We start from the raw sequence: 18406 nt of genomic DNA, 5'->3' as shown, positions 1-18406 counted from the left end.
ACAATAATTGTGTAGCTACAACACAGATTATAGATGCTTCTACTGAACTTACAGCAGGTCCTTGAGGTTGCGGTGGCATGCCTGGTCTCACTCCCAACAATCCTGGCGGCCCCGGAGGGCCGTGATGGTAGCCTCCCTCTGGGCCTCTACGTCGGTCATCCCAATGATGCTGCTCTTCCTCCATCCGTCTCCAGTACATATCCTCTTCATAGCGCCTTTAAAGAATGTGCACACTTAGATGGAGAGGTCTGCTTTACCAAAATATCACCAACACTACATGATCTACTTTGCAATAACTAATATTTTAAAGGTTCATAGTCCTTGTTCATGGAGACCATAGAGGCTTCATAGCACAGAGAAACGCTCACTGCTTCTGTGGTAAAGTCTACCCTCACTCCTACTTGTTAGAACTGCACCCAGGATCTCTTGCTTCCCTCATTCTAAATGGCCCATCACTCTCACTGCAGAAGGTATCTGCAATACTACTAAATGACAAAGAGCTGTCGCAAATATTGCAAACCAGCAGTATGCTCTCCCCTGCAATTTAAGTGGTGGGCCGGAGACCATATTCATGTGCCTGTAGGAGTCATTAGTCAACCCAGCTGGATCAAATCTGGACTTAATCAGATTTTGATTGCCCAGACTTGTGTGACCACCACAACAATGCACCTGCACAGAGATGCTAAATTCAGAATCCTACCCTCTATCTGCATCATGACCTCTAACCTCTATACAGCAGTTTCTGTTTCTACCTCATCTCCATCCTCCAGCGCTCCTCCTCCTCTCGCCTCCGCCAGTACTCCTCTTTCTGCATCTGTTTCCGCATCTTCTCCTCCTGGATCTTCCTGGCCCGAATACTGGGCTTCACTTCCACTTGCAAATCTGGATTGACTTTTTTCTGTTTCAAACATAATAATTTTATTTATAGATGTCTGCTGATTGCTGAACTATTATAACCACATACATTCACTTAGAACAATAAATGGAATAAGTGTAAAAACAGATTCAGCCACCAGCCCGCTCGGTGCTAACCTTGTACTGCAGCCGATGTCGCCTTCCCTTCAGATGCATCTCCTTTGCATTTGGATCATTGAAGCTGCACTCGCACAGCTTGCAGTGGAACCGGATAACTTTCCCTTCATCATTTCGAACCTAATAAGCATTAAGAACATTCTAAGTGGGTCAGACCTTAAGCGCCACCTTGTGCAGGCATCTCCTGCAACATCCCAAAAAATTAGACATCTTTGTGTGATTAATACCGTCCCTTTCATAAAAAGTATCCTTGCTTCTTTCAACAATTTGGCTTAAAAAAAAAAAAAAGGAATCCAACTATTGCATACTTCTGCACGCTGCGGCAATATCTTAATGGAAGAGGTTAAGCCAACATATACCCTGTACATGCTTTGACATCATGCAGAGGACTCTTAGGTGAGAAGAGGAGGGAAAAAACACTGCTGATATACAATTATTTATAGGGCGAAATACTTCAACATTAAGATTTACAACATGTTTTCTTTTCAGTCATTTTGCCAGCTACAGGAAGCATATTGGAGAGCAGCCAATCAAAGGCGCTAACAAAGAAGGCGCACTCCATAGAATAAGTGTGAGAATGACTAATTCTGTCACCTCTGTTCACTCACAATGAGGAGCTCAGGCACAGCTGTGGGTGGGAAGATAAAAGCAATGCAATATGGTGTTATGAAAGCTCCAACTTCCATAAAAATTACATTCTCAAGGGCCTGACTAGTATTTTAGTATTTGCTTCAAGTCAGCCTGTGTCTGTGCAATTACTGTCAAGTTAGAGAAACTATTTCCTAGGAAACGTCTAGTGACCATTAAAAAGAGAAATTTAAATACCCACCTCTTCAACATAATCGTGACCCACGGGCTGGACGTCACTCTGCAGGGCGGCAAGGGTTTGAGCAGCTTCTGACATCGGATCCATCTTGACCTCTTGTGACTGTACACTAGAACTAGGAGTGACCTTCACATTGTCACTTATTTTGCTGTCTTCAGTCTTACTGCCAGTGGACTGTAATTTATTCCCACCTAATCAGAGAAGAATTAAAGGACAGCGGTTATAGGTTCATGTATTGCACTTTGTGCACAGATAGTTGTACTCCCTACACATAAAACAGCTTCACTCTTCATGTTATAGTCATAGCACAATAGATAAAATAGTCTTTGATCGCACCCTGTATATATAAAACTTATGAAAGCATTTTAGACAAACCTTTTCCCCACAGCTAAACATTTCTGTGAATAATTAAACAAGATAACATGTTGGAGAAGGAATAACAAACCTGAAAGAAATCTTTAAGGCTAAAATATACCTTCTGCATAATTTTATTTTGCAATCGTGTTCCCCTTGCTTCTGCAACATCATGCAGAGCTAGTGATCTGGTTTGCAGAAAAAAGCAACCATAAGATACAAAAAAACGACTCAAAAGCTCACTAAAGAAAATCAATGTAAAAAAATGAAAAAGTAGCTAAAAGTTGAAATGGGGCCATGATATGCTTTGTTATTTTAGCTTTTTGCCCGATTAAGTCAGGTGCGGTATTGATAGATACTACCCACCACATAAACCCCCAATGAAGACATAAAAGGATATAAAATCAATTCTTTGGGGGGTGGGGGGGGGGGGGGGTAGACCTTTAAAACAATGGCTCTCAAATTGTGGAGAGGAGCTTACTACTGAGGCTAGTCCTCATTTTGGGTAAAGCCACTTGTCTACATTATATACCATACATTGGTTAAAAGAGAAATGGGATTCAGAAAAAAAATAAAAGGGCAAGGTCATAAAAGATACCCAAGGGGTTAATAGCAAAGACAACCAATGACAAACCTTACAGAAAAAATAATTTTCTATAGTAACAATTTCAACCAGGACCAGAAACCACTAAGCAAGCTACTATATCAACCATTTATGTTCAGAATAGCACAATAAATGTACTTGCCTACAAAGGTTATTTTTGGTGTGGTTATCTTTTTAACGATGCTGTTGGAGGAGATGCTGGACATTTTGCTGGCGCTTGCGGTGCCGAGAGAGGAGCTGGACGTCAGTAGCTTTGCAGCTGGTGTGGCGACAGAGCTCCCGTTAGTGCTAGATGTGCTGTTCGAGGACGCAGCTGCTTTGGAAACAGCTGCTGAAGTAACAGATTGATTCACAACATTTGGTTCAGTTGATGGAATGGGTTTGCCGAGCTTGGTGTGCAGCTTCACAACCTAAAGGAATATGCAAATGAGTAAACGGGCTTGATACCTTTTTTCAGCAAGTCCAAAAGTTTTAAGCAAGTAGCAAATACAGTACTAGTTATAGTGATTTCCACATTATAAAGTGCCCATTCCTTGCCTACATGCATTGGTAGTATTCTCTCTAAATGTTGCACTTCTGTAAGGTCACTATTTCCAGTGAACCGATAGGCTGTAATCTAATTGGTTCATGCCACCGATGCACCTCAGCTTGGGGTTGTGTGAACAAGCCCTTATTATATTTTCTAGGCACAGTAACAAGGCAACCAAGGAGAACCATTATAGGCAGAGAGCCTGGGAGATGATTCTGTTTAAGTCATGGAAATTTAGGCCTTTTCCAAAAATAATTTAGAGATGAAAAGCTCTTTTTTTTTTTTTACTCTTGAATAAAAATAAATCTACATTAAAAAGGAGGAATGTCTTATTATCAACACACAAGAACGTCACTTTACAATCAGGTCAATATTACAGCCATGTACGGCTTCTTTCACAAACAGAAAACCCTGAATGAGTTACATAAAAAAAATAGATCATTGAGAGCGGTTTGCCTCAGGCCACAGAGAAGTGAACGTACCTTCTGGTGTTTAGCGCCTCTGATGTGGGCAGCATATGCATCTGCCCCTGTGCAGGAGACATCACAGAGCTCACAGCGGAGCTGGTTCTGGGTCCCGCGGATAGCAGTGCTGCTGCTGCTCGTGTTTTGCGAGGCTTTTAAGGCCGCTTCTTTCTTCTTGTGCTTCTGCCCTTCTAAATGCTCCTTGTAGGTCTGTTGGATAACATTCCGAAAATAAAGTATACTGTATATAAAAGAGCTACAGCCCTAAGAGACTGTTACGTTGCAGTCCTTGAAAATGAATGGTTGGACTGATGCCAACACAGGCTAGTTATAGGCTGTTGTGCAGAAATAGGAAAGCCATAGAAAACAAGTGTCTATTGCATTTCAAATTCCACATCAAGTAATATAGCAAACGTGTTCCCCTGGCTCCTGCAACTGGATGCAGGGCTAGTGATCTAGTTTGCAATTGAAAACAAATTTTTAAAGAAACGTAACCACAGCTTCCTAGGACAGAAATATGAAGTGTATGGAACCAAACACTGTTTTGAGACCACATATAGACTTTCTAAAACTCATGACAGTATACATGTCCTGACTGAGTGGGTGACAGTATACATGTCCTGACTGAGTGGGTGACAGTATACATATTTCCACACTGACCAACATGTAGCTTGATAGGGTTAGTATATGCTGCCAAATATAAGACTATAATGTGGTGTGAATAAAGGTCTGCAAATTATCCAGCTACTAAAGGAGCCACTAATTGAAATACAAAGGATCAGTTATGGACTTCGGTCAGGAACAGATGCGCAGTTTACCTGAGGCCCAGCACAGCTAATCTTGCAGACATCACAGTAATGGATCTGAGGTGGTTTGGGCGGCTGTTTCGGCTTTAGCTGCTTATTTTGAAAAGGGGTCTTTTTGGTAAAGTTGGTCCCGGTCCAGGCTGCGGTGGCAGCGGCGGCAGCAGCTGCGGCTGCTTGCTTTTGCTGTTGCTGCTGCTGTTGGTAATAGGAAGATGCAGCGGAATACACTGCTGCTTCATAACCAGAGTAAGCTGCCCCTGTAAGGAGAAAACCAAAGTGATCAGTGGAAGCTTATACTATTCAATAAACAGGCAAATAAGTAGTGTCAAATTCAGAAACAAAATCTAGAAGAAAATTCTGTATCCATTGTTGTCAGTAAAAGGATTCTACTAAATTAGGTGCCAGCCGTATTTATTCACATTGGCTAGCTGACTCCTTAGATTGAGCCTAAATAGTCTGGTGCTAAATGCTCTTCATACAAAAAATAAATCTGAATTTCCCTCACTTTTACAGACACTAAAATAACAAATGCCAAATTCCATTTAGAGAAATTATAAATAGCATTAAAAAAACAAATGAAAACACGTTATATGTGTTTTCATTCGAGTTTATTACTACTGTTGTGAGGTTATTGGAAGTCTATGTAGACTTTCCAAACACACTTACTTGTGGTAAATAAAACTAGAACAAGATGCGTTGAGAAAAATACAACAGAATGCTAGTAAACACAATTATTCTGTTTTAAAGACTTATTTACTTGCATTGCTCATGCATTAAAAAACACTAGCAAAACGCTTACTATTAACACAAGTGGGTAGGAACTACTAAAACAAATCCCCCGGGACACAACCTCCCAAATGTTGATTTAAAAGGGGGTAGGTATGTTCACGTTTTCATCTGTTATAATCATATTTAGAGGATATAGTTAACCATATTCTGAAGCTCAACCCGGAAGTTATCAAACACAGTGGCTTAGTGGTTAGCACTTCTGCCTCACAGCACTGGGGTCACGAGTTCTATTCTCGACCATGGCCTTATCTGTATAGAGTTTGTATGTTCTCCCCGTGTTTGCGTGGGTTTCCTCCAGTTTCCTCTCACATGCCAAAAACATACTAGTAGGTTACTTGGCTGCTATCAAATTGACCCTAGTCTATGTTTCTATGTGTGTGTGTTAGGGAATTTAGACTGTAAGCTCCAATGGGGCAGGGACTGATGTGAGTGAGTTCTCTGCACAGCGCTGCAGAATTAGTGGCGCTATATAAATAAATGGTGATATAAGGATCTAATTGAATACTTAGGCATTCTAAGGCAGATACCTAGCTTCTTATAATGAAAGTCATTGCCCCAACCATGTCTCTTATTCCATCCTGGGTATAATAACTCCTTCCACCACCAGTACTGCTACCTTCCCCTAAATGAACTGCTCAGATCTCATTTTCTTGCTCCATTCCTTTTTAGCTGTACACCGATACTTTTACTCCCTTTTGAACATGAAACGTCACCCACAAGTATATTTAATAGAAAATGTAGCAGAGATTACCAGAGTATGTGACGGCAGTTGTGCTGTAGGTGGCGCTCTGAGTGTACGAAGGCACCACAGTGGCTGCCGCAGCAACAGGTTGCACAGTGGAGGATACTGGGTATATAGAGAAGGTAGTTGTTGCGGGACTGGGGTTCGCCGGTTTGATTGCAGTCACTTGTCGTGTCTGTTGCGCTTGAGTGTATTGTGCAGCACCCTGGCTGTAGCCAGCCTTGGGGGCAACTGGAAAAGACAAGGCGAAAGGAGCTGGTACAACGGGAGGAAGAAGAGATGTGTTGCATAAAATAATGTGGTTTAGTTGAACAGTTTGGGTAATGGTTACTAAATTAATACACTATTACACAGTATAACTTGTAAACATTTTTTTAAAAAATACATAGAATACATTGTAAACATCTCACACATAATGGAATACTACGAACACTTGATATCTATATAACTAGTAATGAAAAGGTTCCATCCTGACCAATAAAAATGACTTCTGGAGTCCTTCGTCCTATTCAGCAAGGCACTATGATTGGACAGCTATTTCTGGTCACTAAGTAACAATCATAACAATTAATTTCCCACATTTGCTCTTTAAATATACTCCACTGTTACACTGAGGCTGTAATGAATATATTCTGCTACACTGTACATTCAGACAGAATAAGGCCATAGTGATCTGGAACCTCTATGCAGATGGAGAGCTTAAAAAGTAACATTTGTGAAAAATAACTTTTTTTGCACCACTGATATGTTATAGAACTTTAAACAGAATAAATATATATATATATATATCTATATCTATCTATCATCTAAAATATTTTTACTTAAAAACTTAATACTGCATCAATATAGCAAAGCATAAATGACAATAAAATAACCTACCTGTCTGGTAGTAGGACTCAGCCACGGATGGCTGGGGTTGTGCAGCCGCTACAGCTGCAGCGGTTGCAGTCGGCTGCTGGTAGTACTGTTTGCTGTCGTATGCCACAGCAGGAGCAGTGGATCTAACGTACGAATACGAATCCTAAAGAAAGGAAAACCAGAATGTTAAGGGCAACAATACAGTCTTTTTACAAGCACCACCCACATTGTAATTACTTCCACCAAATAATGCAAAAAAACAACACTAGATTAGATGTATTCAAGCTAATTAAATAGAAACTACTTTAAAAAAAAAAAAAGACAATTATACAGATTCTACAAACATCCAGCAAAACATATGAGCCATGAATAATTGTAATTTCAATTAGCATTTTTGAACATGCAAGGGGGCTGCCATTCGAAACGCTCATAACAGCTAAAAGCACAGATTATTCATAAACTCAAAAGCGGTCTTTGCCAAATTTGCTTTATTTGAAAGAACCTGTTTTTAAAGTCAATCCCAGACATGGAATAACACAACAAATGGCAATATGTTGGTTATTATGGGAAAATTACTAGAAAAGACTCAGGAATAAGATCATCCCATCAGATTTTGCATAGTCAGCATAACCACAGTACTTAAAGCAACAAGAATATTCCCTTAAACAAATATGATCCAATCCAAGGTGAAGTGACCAAACCCTCATTGTCTTACAGCTACAACATAACCGATGCCAGAAGCAGCCTCTAGGGGAGAAAGACAGCAGCAGTCTTTGTAGAAGTACCTGGTAATTTTGTGTTGTGACTGGAGGAGGTGGCGGTGGAGCCTCCTGCTGCCGCTGGGTGTAGCCGTAATCGGTGGCAGTATGAGCTGTCGGGTAGCCGCCGTAAGCTGCTGCTGTTGCAGCAGCTGCCACAGCCACAGGGGCAGGCCGAGCTACAGCTACTGTGGCTGGTGCAGGGGCATAGGCTGCTGTAACGGTGTGAGCAGCTACCGGAGCCTGGTGAACTGTATAGCTGCCCACGGTGGTTGGATGGGAATAGGCTACTCCTGATGCTGGCTGCTGGCTGATGATAAATGACAACGTGAAAAAATATTTCATTAGACAAGCACAGATAGAGAATTTACAGCAACGGAAGAAGTCAAGTCCTACTACACACAATTGTATATTGCAGCTGTTACTATAAACATACCCTGCAACAAACCACAACTGGTTCTTGTGTCAGACTTTACACACAGATACAAAGTTGGACAATGAACATTGTTAAAATAGACACCTGGCATACACATGTTGTGGGCTGCTCCAATATTAACCAGATGTCACTAGTTCACAGTGAATGATAGGTTGAATATTTGTTCAGCATCCAGGTGTGTGGGTGACAGAGCTATTTAACCCTATCACAACTGAAACATTTTATTAAAATTAAAATAATTTTGCATAGCTAGACAGGGAAATATGTAGATCTTTACTTTAAAGAAGTTATATGGCTTTAATTTGGCGTATTAAATTAAGTATCTTCATTTCATGGACATTAGATAGGTTAAAAAAAAAGGGCAAAATCCCCCCGCCACACACACACAAAACACTTATCCTGAATTCTTTTCACACACTTTTACTATGCATTTTGTACAACCCCAGAAAATTGTCCTAATGTTTTCTGGCTGCGCTACCATGAACAGGAGCATATCAGAAATACAAACACTTTCTCAAAAGGTTGTGCAATAATAGGGCCAGGAGAAATAATTCACAAATTTATTTTATGAAAAAGAAGAAGCCTCAAATTAAATGATGATATCATAGGGATTTCCTTTTACAAAGACAAAAGTGGCCAATACTCTGGTCACTTTGAACGGCTGCCACTGGGGGACCCACAACCAAAATTTTAATGTGTGGTTTACAAACAGCACCAGAGAATAGGTCACCGGTGGGCAACAGGCAGCCCGCCAAGCCTTTACCTGTGCCCCACCAATCCACCCACCACCCCCACCCGGCTGCTCCTGATCTTATCTGACTGGCGGCAGCCAACGGTACATGACCTTCTCTGGACGGTGCAGGGAGTCACACGGCATACCTGGAAGAGGGAGTGCACCATGCTCCCTCCACCTCTTTCACGCTGACCCTCTCTGGAATATGTCCTATTCCCGTCTGCTGTATGTATGCATTGGCAAACAGCTAATGTCCATCCCAGTCCTAAATCACCTTTGCATCATCAGCTGCAGGTATTCTATACTGCCAGAATAATGTACTGCAAACAAGATGGTTGGAATAGGACTAGCCCAACAGGGCAAATAACAAAAGCCAAAAGAATGTAGCAGCAGAAGTTGTCCAGCCTCAATCTCATAACATAAGCAGCAAAAATATACAATCTGAAATCATAAAAGCTACAAGTGTCAAACAAAAATTGCACATTGCTCAGTAAAATTCAAATAAGGACATACTGGGCCAGCAATGAATGCAGCCAAGTGCAACAAGGAACAGATTGGTTTGTGCATAATCTGGAAATGTACACTGCCAATCCTTATGGCAGTGGTAATAAGATGTAACACAGGAAGGACTAGTAACATGATCAAGGCTGTGGTAATCTGGTAAGGACAGACAAGAACACCAGATGACTATTGTTTTACATGTCCTGCCGGCAAGCTCTCATGTGCAATAGTATTAGTGGCTGCTTGTTTGCAACTTTATCAATTACCTTCGTTATGGTTATAGTCACATGTATAGAGAGGCTGAAAACATTGATTTAAAAATAATGAACATAACATTGAAGAGGCTCTTCTCTTTTTAAATGTCAGTGTTGGTTCAAATTGGAGTTCCTGGCTTCCTGTAGCAGATTGTAATGTGCTGTACTGTGACAGCACATTGTAATGGGTGCAGGCACATCATACCACATAACAGGGAAACCCAAACATGGGAACTTCCCCAAGTCTAATCATAATGGCGTTTAGAAGATGGTATTTCTGGTGTCTAATATTACAATAAAGTATCTATAAACACAAAGACACCTTTAAAGGTCTACAGATACAGATATACTGACATTGTAAGAACACGTCATAGTTGCTTGATATCGATTGGTTGCCAAGGACAAGTTATTCAAATGCTGGGTGACACAGACTGGCTCCGTTGGAGCTTAAAACAGGGAGATGTGTTACACGGGTCCTGGCAGTGTTGAAGTTGTTGTGACTTGACAACCATTGTAAACATTAAAGATCAGACAGGAGTATCTTGGGAGGCAAAATACACAGGTAGCGCTGTCTATTAGGTAAAATGACAGCAAGGATGAGGCACACAGAAACATGCGATTGCAATGCTTTCCCAGATAGACAACAGCAGCTTTAAGAACTGAATCACTGATAATTTGGCTGGTTGAAATAAAGAAGGATAGCTCCTACGCTGTCACACAATGTAAGTCAGCGCAAAGAACGTTCACAATGAGATGTATTTCTGACACCTGTTATTCTCTGTGGGTTCCTTTCCCCCCAAGAATTTCTCAAATATTTTTATTGGACAAATATATTACAAATACATTGCTATATGTAGTAGTGTTGATGAATATAAAACAAAATATAAACAAAAATGCTGCTTTTAGAAGCATTAAGTGAAACTGGAGAGCAAATGCAACAAAAAAATAATTATAAAAGCCTTTATTATTCTAAACAGCCTTAATCCTTAATCTCTGAATTACACAACCCCTGATAACCTATGTCCACTTCTGCTGCCCGCCACACTGTATATATTCAGCTACACTAGAAAACAAAAAGACAAGCGGTTCTTCCACTGCCACAACAAAACCCCAGAAAAGAGCACTGGAGCTATAGGTCTCATAAACACATACACTGGGAAAGAGTAGAGTGTGCTTAATGCACTTTTCACGAATCACACCAATTTAATATATTACATACTAACTCACAGGGGCATATTCAATTAGAATTCACGGCCGCGATTACGCGCGGCTGCATGGGTCCCGGTACCGCAACATTGCGGATTTCTGAAATATGCGTTGTTGCGGTACCGTAGTGGCACTTTACAGGCGCAGCCGCGAATATGAATATGCCCCTCAGTGTTAAAAATTGTAGAATAAAATGGTGGGAACAATAAGAAAAAACATTCATCTTATTTTAAATTCACTTTTCAGACATTAGTGGATGAAAAGCACATCAGCAGACAGGGGTGAAAAAGCCCTTAAAGTTACACATTTTATAATGTCCTGCACTGCTACAAAGTTTCACTATCTGCCTTTCCATCCCTCTTGTTGTCTATGTAATGAGCAGTCTGCCAGTACGCAAGAGGATCCCAGAATCTACTTAGATTGATATGGAAATGCAAACATTAAACACTGAATTACTTTATCTGCAAAATGTGTTTTACACTGCTGTAGGACATCAGACTACTGAAAGAACTTAAGCGCTGTGCTTTAAATGCCAAATTTGTAATTGCTACAACACTGACACACAGTAATAAATAGCGACCAATACGGTTTGTAGAGTATATAAAAGCTAGTTCCTAGTCTCCATTTAATACGATGTATCAGCGCTTTGGCGATTAAGAAACAAGCAAAAAAAAACAAACAAACCATTAATGAAGCTTAATGTGATTTGAGTTTAATCACAACATGAAACCAGTGGTTTACATTCAAACAACTGAGCAGTGTTTTCTCACAGTGATAAAATACTGTACAAAGTATTTTCCCTGAGAACCAGTGACAATAGAGTAACAGACCGACCAAAGAAACCATTGATTACAGTGGCAGTGTCATTCTGTGGAAAAGAAAGCTGCGGCTAACCTCTGAGCCGCATTACAAATGGCCCGAGCTTTTTATATAAATATTTATATTCATTCTACGGACACAATATATAAAGTTTTAAACAATTAAGCTTGGGCACAGAAAAAGGATTGCCAGTGTAAAAGTGTAGAAATAAAAACAACCTTTACTTTGACCTTGTTTTTAGCAAGCACTCTGTGCGTTCCTCCCCACAACACTGTACTTAATCAGCACTGACACACAACTCCATTATACTGAGCATTAATGGTTCTGAACACAGCAGGACATGTTGAGAAAGCTTGTCAGAAAGTGTAGGTGTGCAGGACCATACGCTTCAACTATATTTTGAACTGTCACATAAAATTAATGCTTAACTGTACGTTTAATTTCTGTAAAAGCAGAATGCTAAGTAAACCAAATTAGTTAAGAAAGCGACATTGTACTTTAAAAACAAGCCATCATATCTACTACATGCAGCATCTGTGGATTCATCTAGGTTACAGTAAGAATGACTGATGCATTGCACAGTATGTACTGGCTGAGAAGCTGCGATCAGTCACATATCTGAGGACCGTACACTCCTACAACCACGCTTATTTTAGCAAACATGTTCCCCTTGCTTCAGCAACAACATGCTGGGCTAGTGATCTTGTTTGCAAGAACTCATATTACACTGTCATTGCAGTTTCAACGGCATTATAGAATATCATTATTAGATTTATGGAGAATAAGAATCTGAAAGTATTACCTGTACTGAGCAGCACCACCGTGGGTAAATCCAAAGTAGTTGCCAGTAGCCATTTTGGCTTCTTCACCCAGCCGGCTGGGCACTGATTTGGAAAGAGATTCAAAAGAAGATTACAAAACGCAGACACTACCAATCCAAAGAAAACATTGTGGCACTAACAGATATCTATACAGTGTTGTACAACAGGGCAGATGAAACGTAGAACCGGAGAATACAATGAAGGTAACATCTCTGCTTGCTAGGCTTTACAATCTAAAGGCTGCAGAGCTTCCTGTAGTTTATTCTATTATCCCATCATCCACAGTACTTTATACAAGTGACACAGCAACAAATCTAAGGCCTCAACATCAATTGTTCGGCTACATTTCTTGTAGCTCTGTATAACTGGACCAGGAAGCTTTCCAGAATGAACTGATCTAAACCACCCACTGACGATAAAAACAATACGGTCACTATTGTTTTATTTTAACGTCGGTAAAAGTATGTAAATGGGTGTGAGCATGGAACCTACTACTGACGCCAACATGGAGTCTTTTGGATGGTGCTTGCTCCATTCACTCGTGTTCAATGAATGTATATACAAGGGGGATTAATGGATTGTCTTCTACACTAACACTGACTGTAGGTGTAAGCACTGGTTACATACAGCAAGTCAAACTATATCAAATCGTGTCACTGGCCTTAGTTATTATTAGTTGCAACTGCAGTAACCTTATACATAAAAGATATATTATATATCAAATGCAAACAGTGCCGATATTGGCTTTTTTATTTTTATTATGGCCACACTATGAAGCAAGTACCACAGTATAAACCCAAAGCCAAACACTGCTCTTTAAAAGGACATTTATAAAACCAGCACTTAGGGTTCTAAAGTTAGAAAATACAAGTGTCATACAGCACCATGAATCAAATACACAAATCTGCTACAAGTAAAGCAATGTATCAACGTACAATACAAATATTAAGAAAACATGCACTGTTACATTGTCCGACAACATCCTAAACAGCTTATGGTACACCACACCCATTAGCCAGGAGTGGTGGCACTTTTGCCCATGTTTTCTTCAGATTATAATTGCAGAACAAGACTTTAGTACTATAAATATTGTTGCACACATTTGAGCCACACCATCTTATCAAAATAAACGTTAGCACAAATATTGGAAAGTAGGGGTAAAAAGAAAGAAGAAAACACCCCCATTATAAATATAGGGCAGCGTGGGCAAAAAAAAGTGGGAGAATTATTTCTGCCACATTTTAAGCATGAGCCATTTTAATAAGTGTCCCACAATTGTATATTGCTTAAACAATAAGCCCCATTTCTGTAAAAGTGGCAGTGTAAAACGCTGTTGAACCTCCCCCCATTGATTTTGTTAATGGCATTCCTTGGTAGCATTAGTATCTAAGTTATCTGACTAACATTTTCCTCTGGCTTTATATTCAACCGCACATGGCCTACATCTGCTCCCTACTGCTGTGTCATCGTTGTTATATACAATCATTTTCATTTTACTTGTTATAACTTATGCATTTCCAATAAAAACGTGCTTGTAAACATACAGAGGATGGAAATGAGAATAAAATAATTAAAACACGACAGGAAAGAAGAATGAAAAAAAAATATGTAATAACGTCTCTGCATCCTATAAACAGGGAACATCTTCCCAAGGACAGAAGGGAAAGTAACAAAATACTTGTAGGTTACATAACACAGTGGTAGGAAATAGAAAGACTGACACAGAGAAAACATGATCCATCTCATTGAAAGAGAACGATCTGAAGATACTCACCATAGGTGAAGGAAACTACAGGGCATATAGGAATCATGGGTTCTTCTGTTTCGTGGCAAACCAAACACTTTTATCGCCTGTTCATAACTTACACGAACAGCTGTGAGAATGATTTCTGTGTAAAACCTGTGAAAAGAGGCACAAATTCTATTACCGAGGAGGAATTCCAGGACGGAGGCTGAAAGCAGCTTATCTTAATCTGCTGTCTTATTACAGTCTGCACAGAGCTGTGGAGGAGTTTAAGTAATCCTGAGACGCAGCTTTCTCTCATCACAGAGCACAGAAAAAGGTCACGTAACGGTTTCAATCAAGAAACCAAATGACAACCCAAGCAAGGAACAGTCACATGACTAAAGCACATAAACTAGGATGACTGTACCACACAGAGGGGGTCATACAAAGCCTGGTCGAACAGTGTGAACAAGTGTCAAACGTGGCCCTAGCAGTATACGCAGTCTGTACATTAACACACAAGATAAAAGTACACACAGATCGCTGAACTATAATATTGAAGGGGGGAGTTTAGAGATGAATCGCAACACACCCATTCAACTTGATATTGAGGTGTCCCTTAAAGGGGCATTAAATCTAAAATATAAATTACTTTTAAAGATAGTGCTCGTGGGGAAAGATTTTGCTGCACGTAACTGGCTTCCTGTCATTGATCCCATTGAAGAACCACCACTCTTGCTGCGCTACAAAGCTATTATTTTCTGTTATCAGCAATTCTATACAGAGTGTGGTGTTTCTTCAAAATTAAGAATGACCGGAAAACTGCTGTGTGCAGGATAATCACTTTCACCATGAGCACGATCTCTACCATAGTCTGTTCCAGCTAGATCCTCAAACAAACATATCTGAAAATTCTATGCAGCTTTTGTATACAAGCCATATGGTAATTGGGATTTATTTGTCTTTGTCCTTTAATAAGTTAAAAACAACAAATAAAACAGAAATGGTATGAAAGTAAAGTAGAAATGTGAATTTGAGCATGTGGAGTTAACAAGCTGCACACATAAATACAGAACAATATGCATGTGGGTGCTGTGTCTGAGGAGTTTGGTTGATGCAACAAAGATGACAAGACAGAATGGCACAGGCCTTGAATGTCCCCTCTCTGCCAAACTACCAGGAAGGTGAGGATCAGAGGTACTGGTGACACCACATGAACCATACTCATCTGGCTATGCTTTGATACGTGTGTGAGAAAAACAAAGACAACATTTTTTGAGGGGTAAGATATTAACTCTTAAAAATCAAACCATTGCAGCAATTTGCCATGGGAGACCTTGATCAATAGACTTCATCTTATCAATTACAATTGTAACTTCTCCAAATACTTATTTTAAAATAAATAATCTCAAGTGATATATTGTTTGATATTTATTGTTATGTTACAATACTATAAATGGAAACAACAACAAAAGTATGGTGTTGGGTACGCCCTACGCAGGCCACACACATGCTGATCGGCTTAATACCATTTCCAATGCTGCAAAACAAGGGTTAGGTAGATTGGAAAGAGACGTTCATTGGGAGATCAGGCCAAGCAGCCAAGTAACAGGGTGTCTTAGTGTAGTTGGGAGATATCCACCCAGTTATTCTTGAAGATAAATTTGTTCAAAACATTAAAATGTAGTTTAGTTAATAACTTTTTCTACACCGGTTTTCCGAGCTGCCCCACAAAATATTTCTATGCTGACTTGAGAAGCTCTCTGATCAGATAGTATTCATTGTTGCATTTTGTATTAATAACTCCTTGCCACTATAACGTAGCACATTTACAAATTGTGGGTTCCCTTACACTATGTTATTGGCATAAAAGAACATTATTTACGTATTATATAAATGGAAAGTGGTCATATACAAATCTGCATGTGGTGTGTATAAATGTATAATCACATGCACTTTTAATCTATCTTCTCACCTAATGACAGATACTTGATGAACTAACTTCATTTTCATACCAACTGTTTCAGTTAACAGTTCTGTTTTATTACCACGCACATTTCTCAAGTTTGTGTGTGTATAAGACTTTATATCCTCTGCTCTATTTTACAATTTGCTACAATTGATATTATGTTGTACATTTGGTATAAACTTCAATGAAGTTCTCATTTTTCTCCTATTTGCACCATTATAATAAAGCAGAGAATCCCTAACTTTCTTAGTTCGAGGCATCCTTTGGGTGTCCATAATTTTTTCAAGGCACCACTAAGCCAAAATAATTATCAAGTGGTTCTCCGTCTTGCTTACCACCGGCCCTGGCTGCGGCATTCCTGTGAGTTTGCCACAGCACCCCAGGTAGCCATGGCGCAGTTTGGGAAAAACTGTAATAAAGCATTTTATCTTGGTTGTGTGTTTTATGTAACTGTAGTTTTTTATTGCATACATTGAGCTTACTCGCTTTTGAGAAAGTAAAAAACCACACACACACATATATATATATATATATATATATATATATATATATATATATATATATATATATCCTACCACATGTATCCTCTTTTACTTTTTTTATTGAATACTGAACATTGTGTTATATAAATTCGAATTAACCATTTTTCCCATTACAGCAATACACAGGCTGATGAAAGTTAAAAACCTCTCAAGAGTGTAAGCTCACATGGGCAGAGTCATAGGAGCCAGCTTTGAATGATTGAAAAATACCATAAATATTGAAGGTGGCTCCTATGGGCAGAGACATGTTTCCTTTATTTTATGCAATTTGTATATTGCCCCCTCAGTGTTGAATATTATGCCAGCACATCATAAATAAAACATGAAGAAATATTAGTAGTAGTAGTACACAATGGAGCTGATCTGGACACATGTAGAATGCAGTGCCAGGTTACCTCAATTATAGAGATACCAGACTATACACCTGCTCTGCTCACCCAGCGCCATTTTCTCTCCCCCCCCACCACCACCCTCCTCATGTCATCAGGATTGTACATCCATCCTGGAGGTGACCGGGCCGCACAGCTCTGCTCCAGGGAGGACACAGCAGCCTCCATAGAGGTTATAGCCGTTACTGTACAGGCGGCGTGCTGGAGGACAGGGCCCTGCAGGAGGCGGAGGTGGTGGTGGTGGTGGTGGTGGTGGTGGTGGTGGTGGTCACCAACCTGCGGCCCTAGCACACTCCTGCCTAACAGTCTCTCCCTCTCCAGCTTCTCCCCGGTGCCATCTCTCATACACACCTGCCCGATCACACCCGCGTCCGACTCTGCAATCCTCACCGACAGGAACTGACGTCCACCGGCACACGCACCAAACTGGAAGGGGGAGGAGGGGGAATGTGACGACACACCGCGGCAGAGCGTGACACCGACGCAAGCCGTCGGCGGCCATTTTGCAGCTGGCAAGAGTCTTAACAAAAACCATTGCGTCTCCCGCAGATTCCGCCTCAGCCGGCATGGGCCTTGCCAACCAGTGACGTCACCGCGCCAGGAACGGCCTGTCACGTGGCCTGACTGCTGGGAATATTCTGGAAGGAAAGAGCAGTCTGGTATAAATGGCTGTTAGTGCTGGTCAAATGTGTGTTCTGCTCCTGCTCCTGCAGTCATTGCGTGTGAAACTATATTTTGAGTATTAAAGATGAATTTACATAAACACAGGCGTAAATAAACATTAAAGGGACGTGAATGGAGAATACAGTATATGTACTGTTACATGTATGTAAGGTTACCAGTTCAGGTGTGTGCATGTAGATACACATGGATTACCCAGGCTGCTTTTCAATTTGTTCACATACATGCTGAATAGTAACAGTTACAGGCATGCTAAATGCATGTGCCGTATATTATTTTCTCCATCATCCATTCTGGGGGACACTGCTACCTTGGGGTTGTCTGAGGGCGTTGGAGTTGGCTCTTAAACAGTTAAGAACTAAACTTGCTGCTGACTCCTCCCCTCTGCAACCCTATTCACATCAGTTATGTCTAAGTGCCCAAGGAGTTGGGCTGCGTTTGGTACTGCTTAGCAGTACCTGCTGATTAGTGTTAGATTTTATTATTTTTTATTAGTTTTCAAATGAGTGTAGGTGAGGTTTTAATGTTAACATTTTTTTCCTCATAGATATCTATAATGGAACAGAG

The 18406-nt window shown here is 40.3% G+C and overlaps 1 protein-coding gene and 3 non-coding genes across 6 annotated transcripts in view; all 4 read right to left on the bottom strand.

Annotated features, from left to right (window-relative positions):
- The window catches only part of ZFR (zinc finger RNA binding protein), a 28588-nt gene extending 10928 nt beyond the window's left edge, over positions 1–17660 (bottom strand). Inside the window, exons 1-13 of one of the 3 annotated variants that reach the window (XM_075184716.1) lie at positions 17510–17660; positions 14307–14432; positions 12514–12595; positions 7790–8072; positions 7026–7167; positions 6156–6401; positions 4628–4872; positions 3828–4019; positions 2959–3226; positions 1862–2049; positions 1033–1152; positions 753–898; positions 53–215 (exon numbers count right to left, since the gene is read on the bottom strand). In XM_075184716.1, the coding sequence (XP_075040817.1) occupies positions 53–215; positions 753–898; positions 1033–1152; positions 1862–2049; positions 2959–3226; positions 3828–4019; positions 4628–4872; positions 6156–6401; positions 7026–7167; positions 7790–8072; positions 12514–12595; positions 14307–14343 (2112 nt within the window). In that variant the 5' untranslated portion in view covers positions 14344–14432; positions 17510–17660. The remainder of the gene's footprint in view (positions 1–52; positions 216–752; positions 899–1032; positions 1153–1861; positions 2050–2958; positions 3227–3827; positions 4020–4627; positions 4873–6155; positions 6402–7025; positions 7168–7789; positions 8073–12513; positions 12596–14306; positions 14433–17509) is intronic. The other 2 variants (XM_075184699.1, XM_075184708.1) reach the window with 2 other exon arrangements.
- LOC142137215 (small nucleolar RNA SNORA66) lies at positions 2277–2411 on the bottom strand. Its single transcript, XR_012687859.1, has one exon. It is a non-coding gene; the product is annotated as a small nucleolar RNA SNORA66 (small nucleolar RNA).
- LOC142137219 (small nucleolar RNA SNORA66) lies at positions 4143–4275 on the bottom strand. Its single transcript, XR_012687863.1, has one exon. It is a non-coding gene; the product is annotated as a small nucleolar RNA SNORA66 (small nucleolar RNA).
- On the bottom strand, positions 12293–12424 carry LOC142137216 (small nucleolar RNA SNORA66). Its single transcript, XR_012687860.1, has one exon. It is a non-coding gene; the product is annotated as a small nucleolar RNA SNORA66 (small nucleolar RNA).
- Positions 17661–18406: the final 746 nt, after the last annotated feature.

This window comes from Mixophyes fleayi, chromosome 1 (assembly GCF_038048845.1).
Source record: "Mixophyes fleayi isolate aMixFle1 chromosome 1, aMixFle1.hap1, whole genome shotgun sequence".
Taxonomy (NCBI): domain Eukaryota; kingdom Metazoa; phylum Chordata; class Amphibia; order Anura; family Limnodynastidae; genus Mixophyes; species Mixophyes fleayi.
The sequence above is the reverse complement of the archived record's forward strand: the minus strand, read 5'-3'. Positions and strand labels throughout refer to the sequence as shown.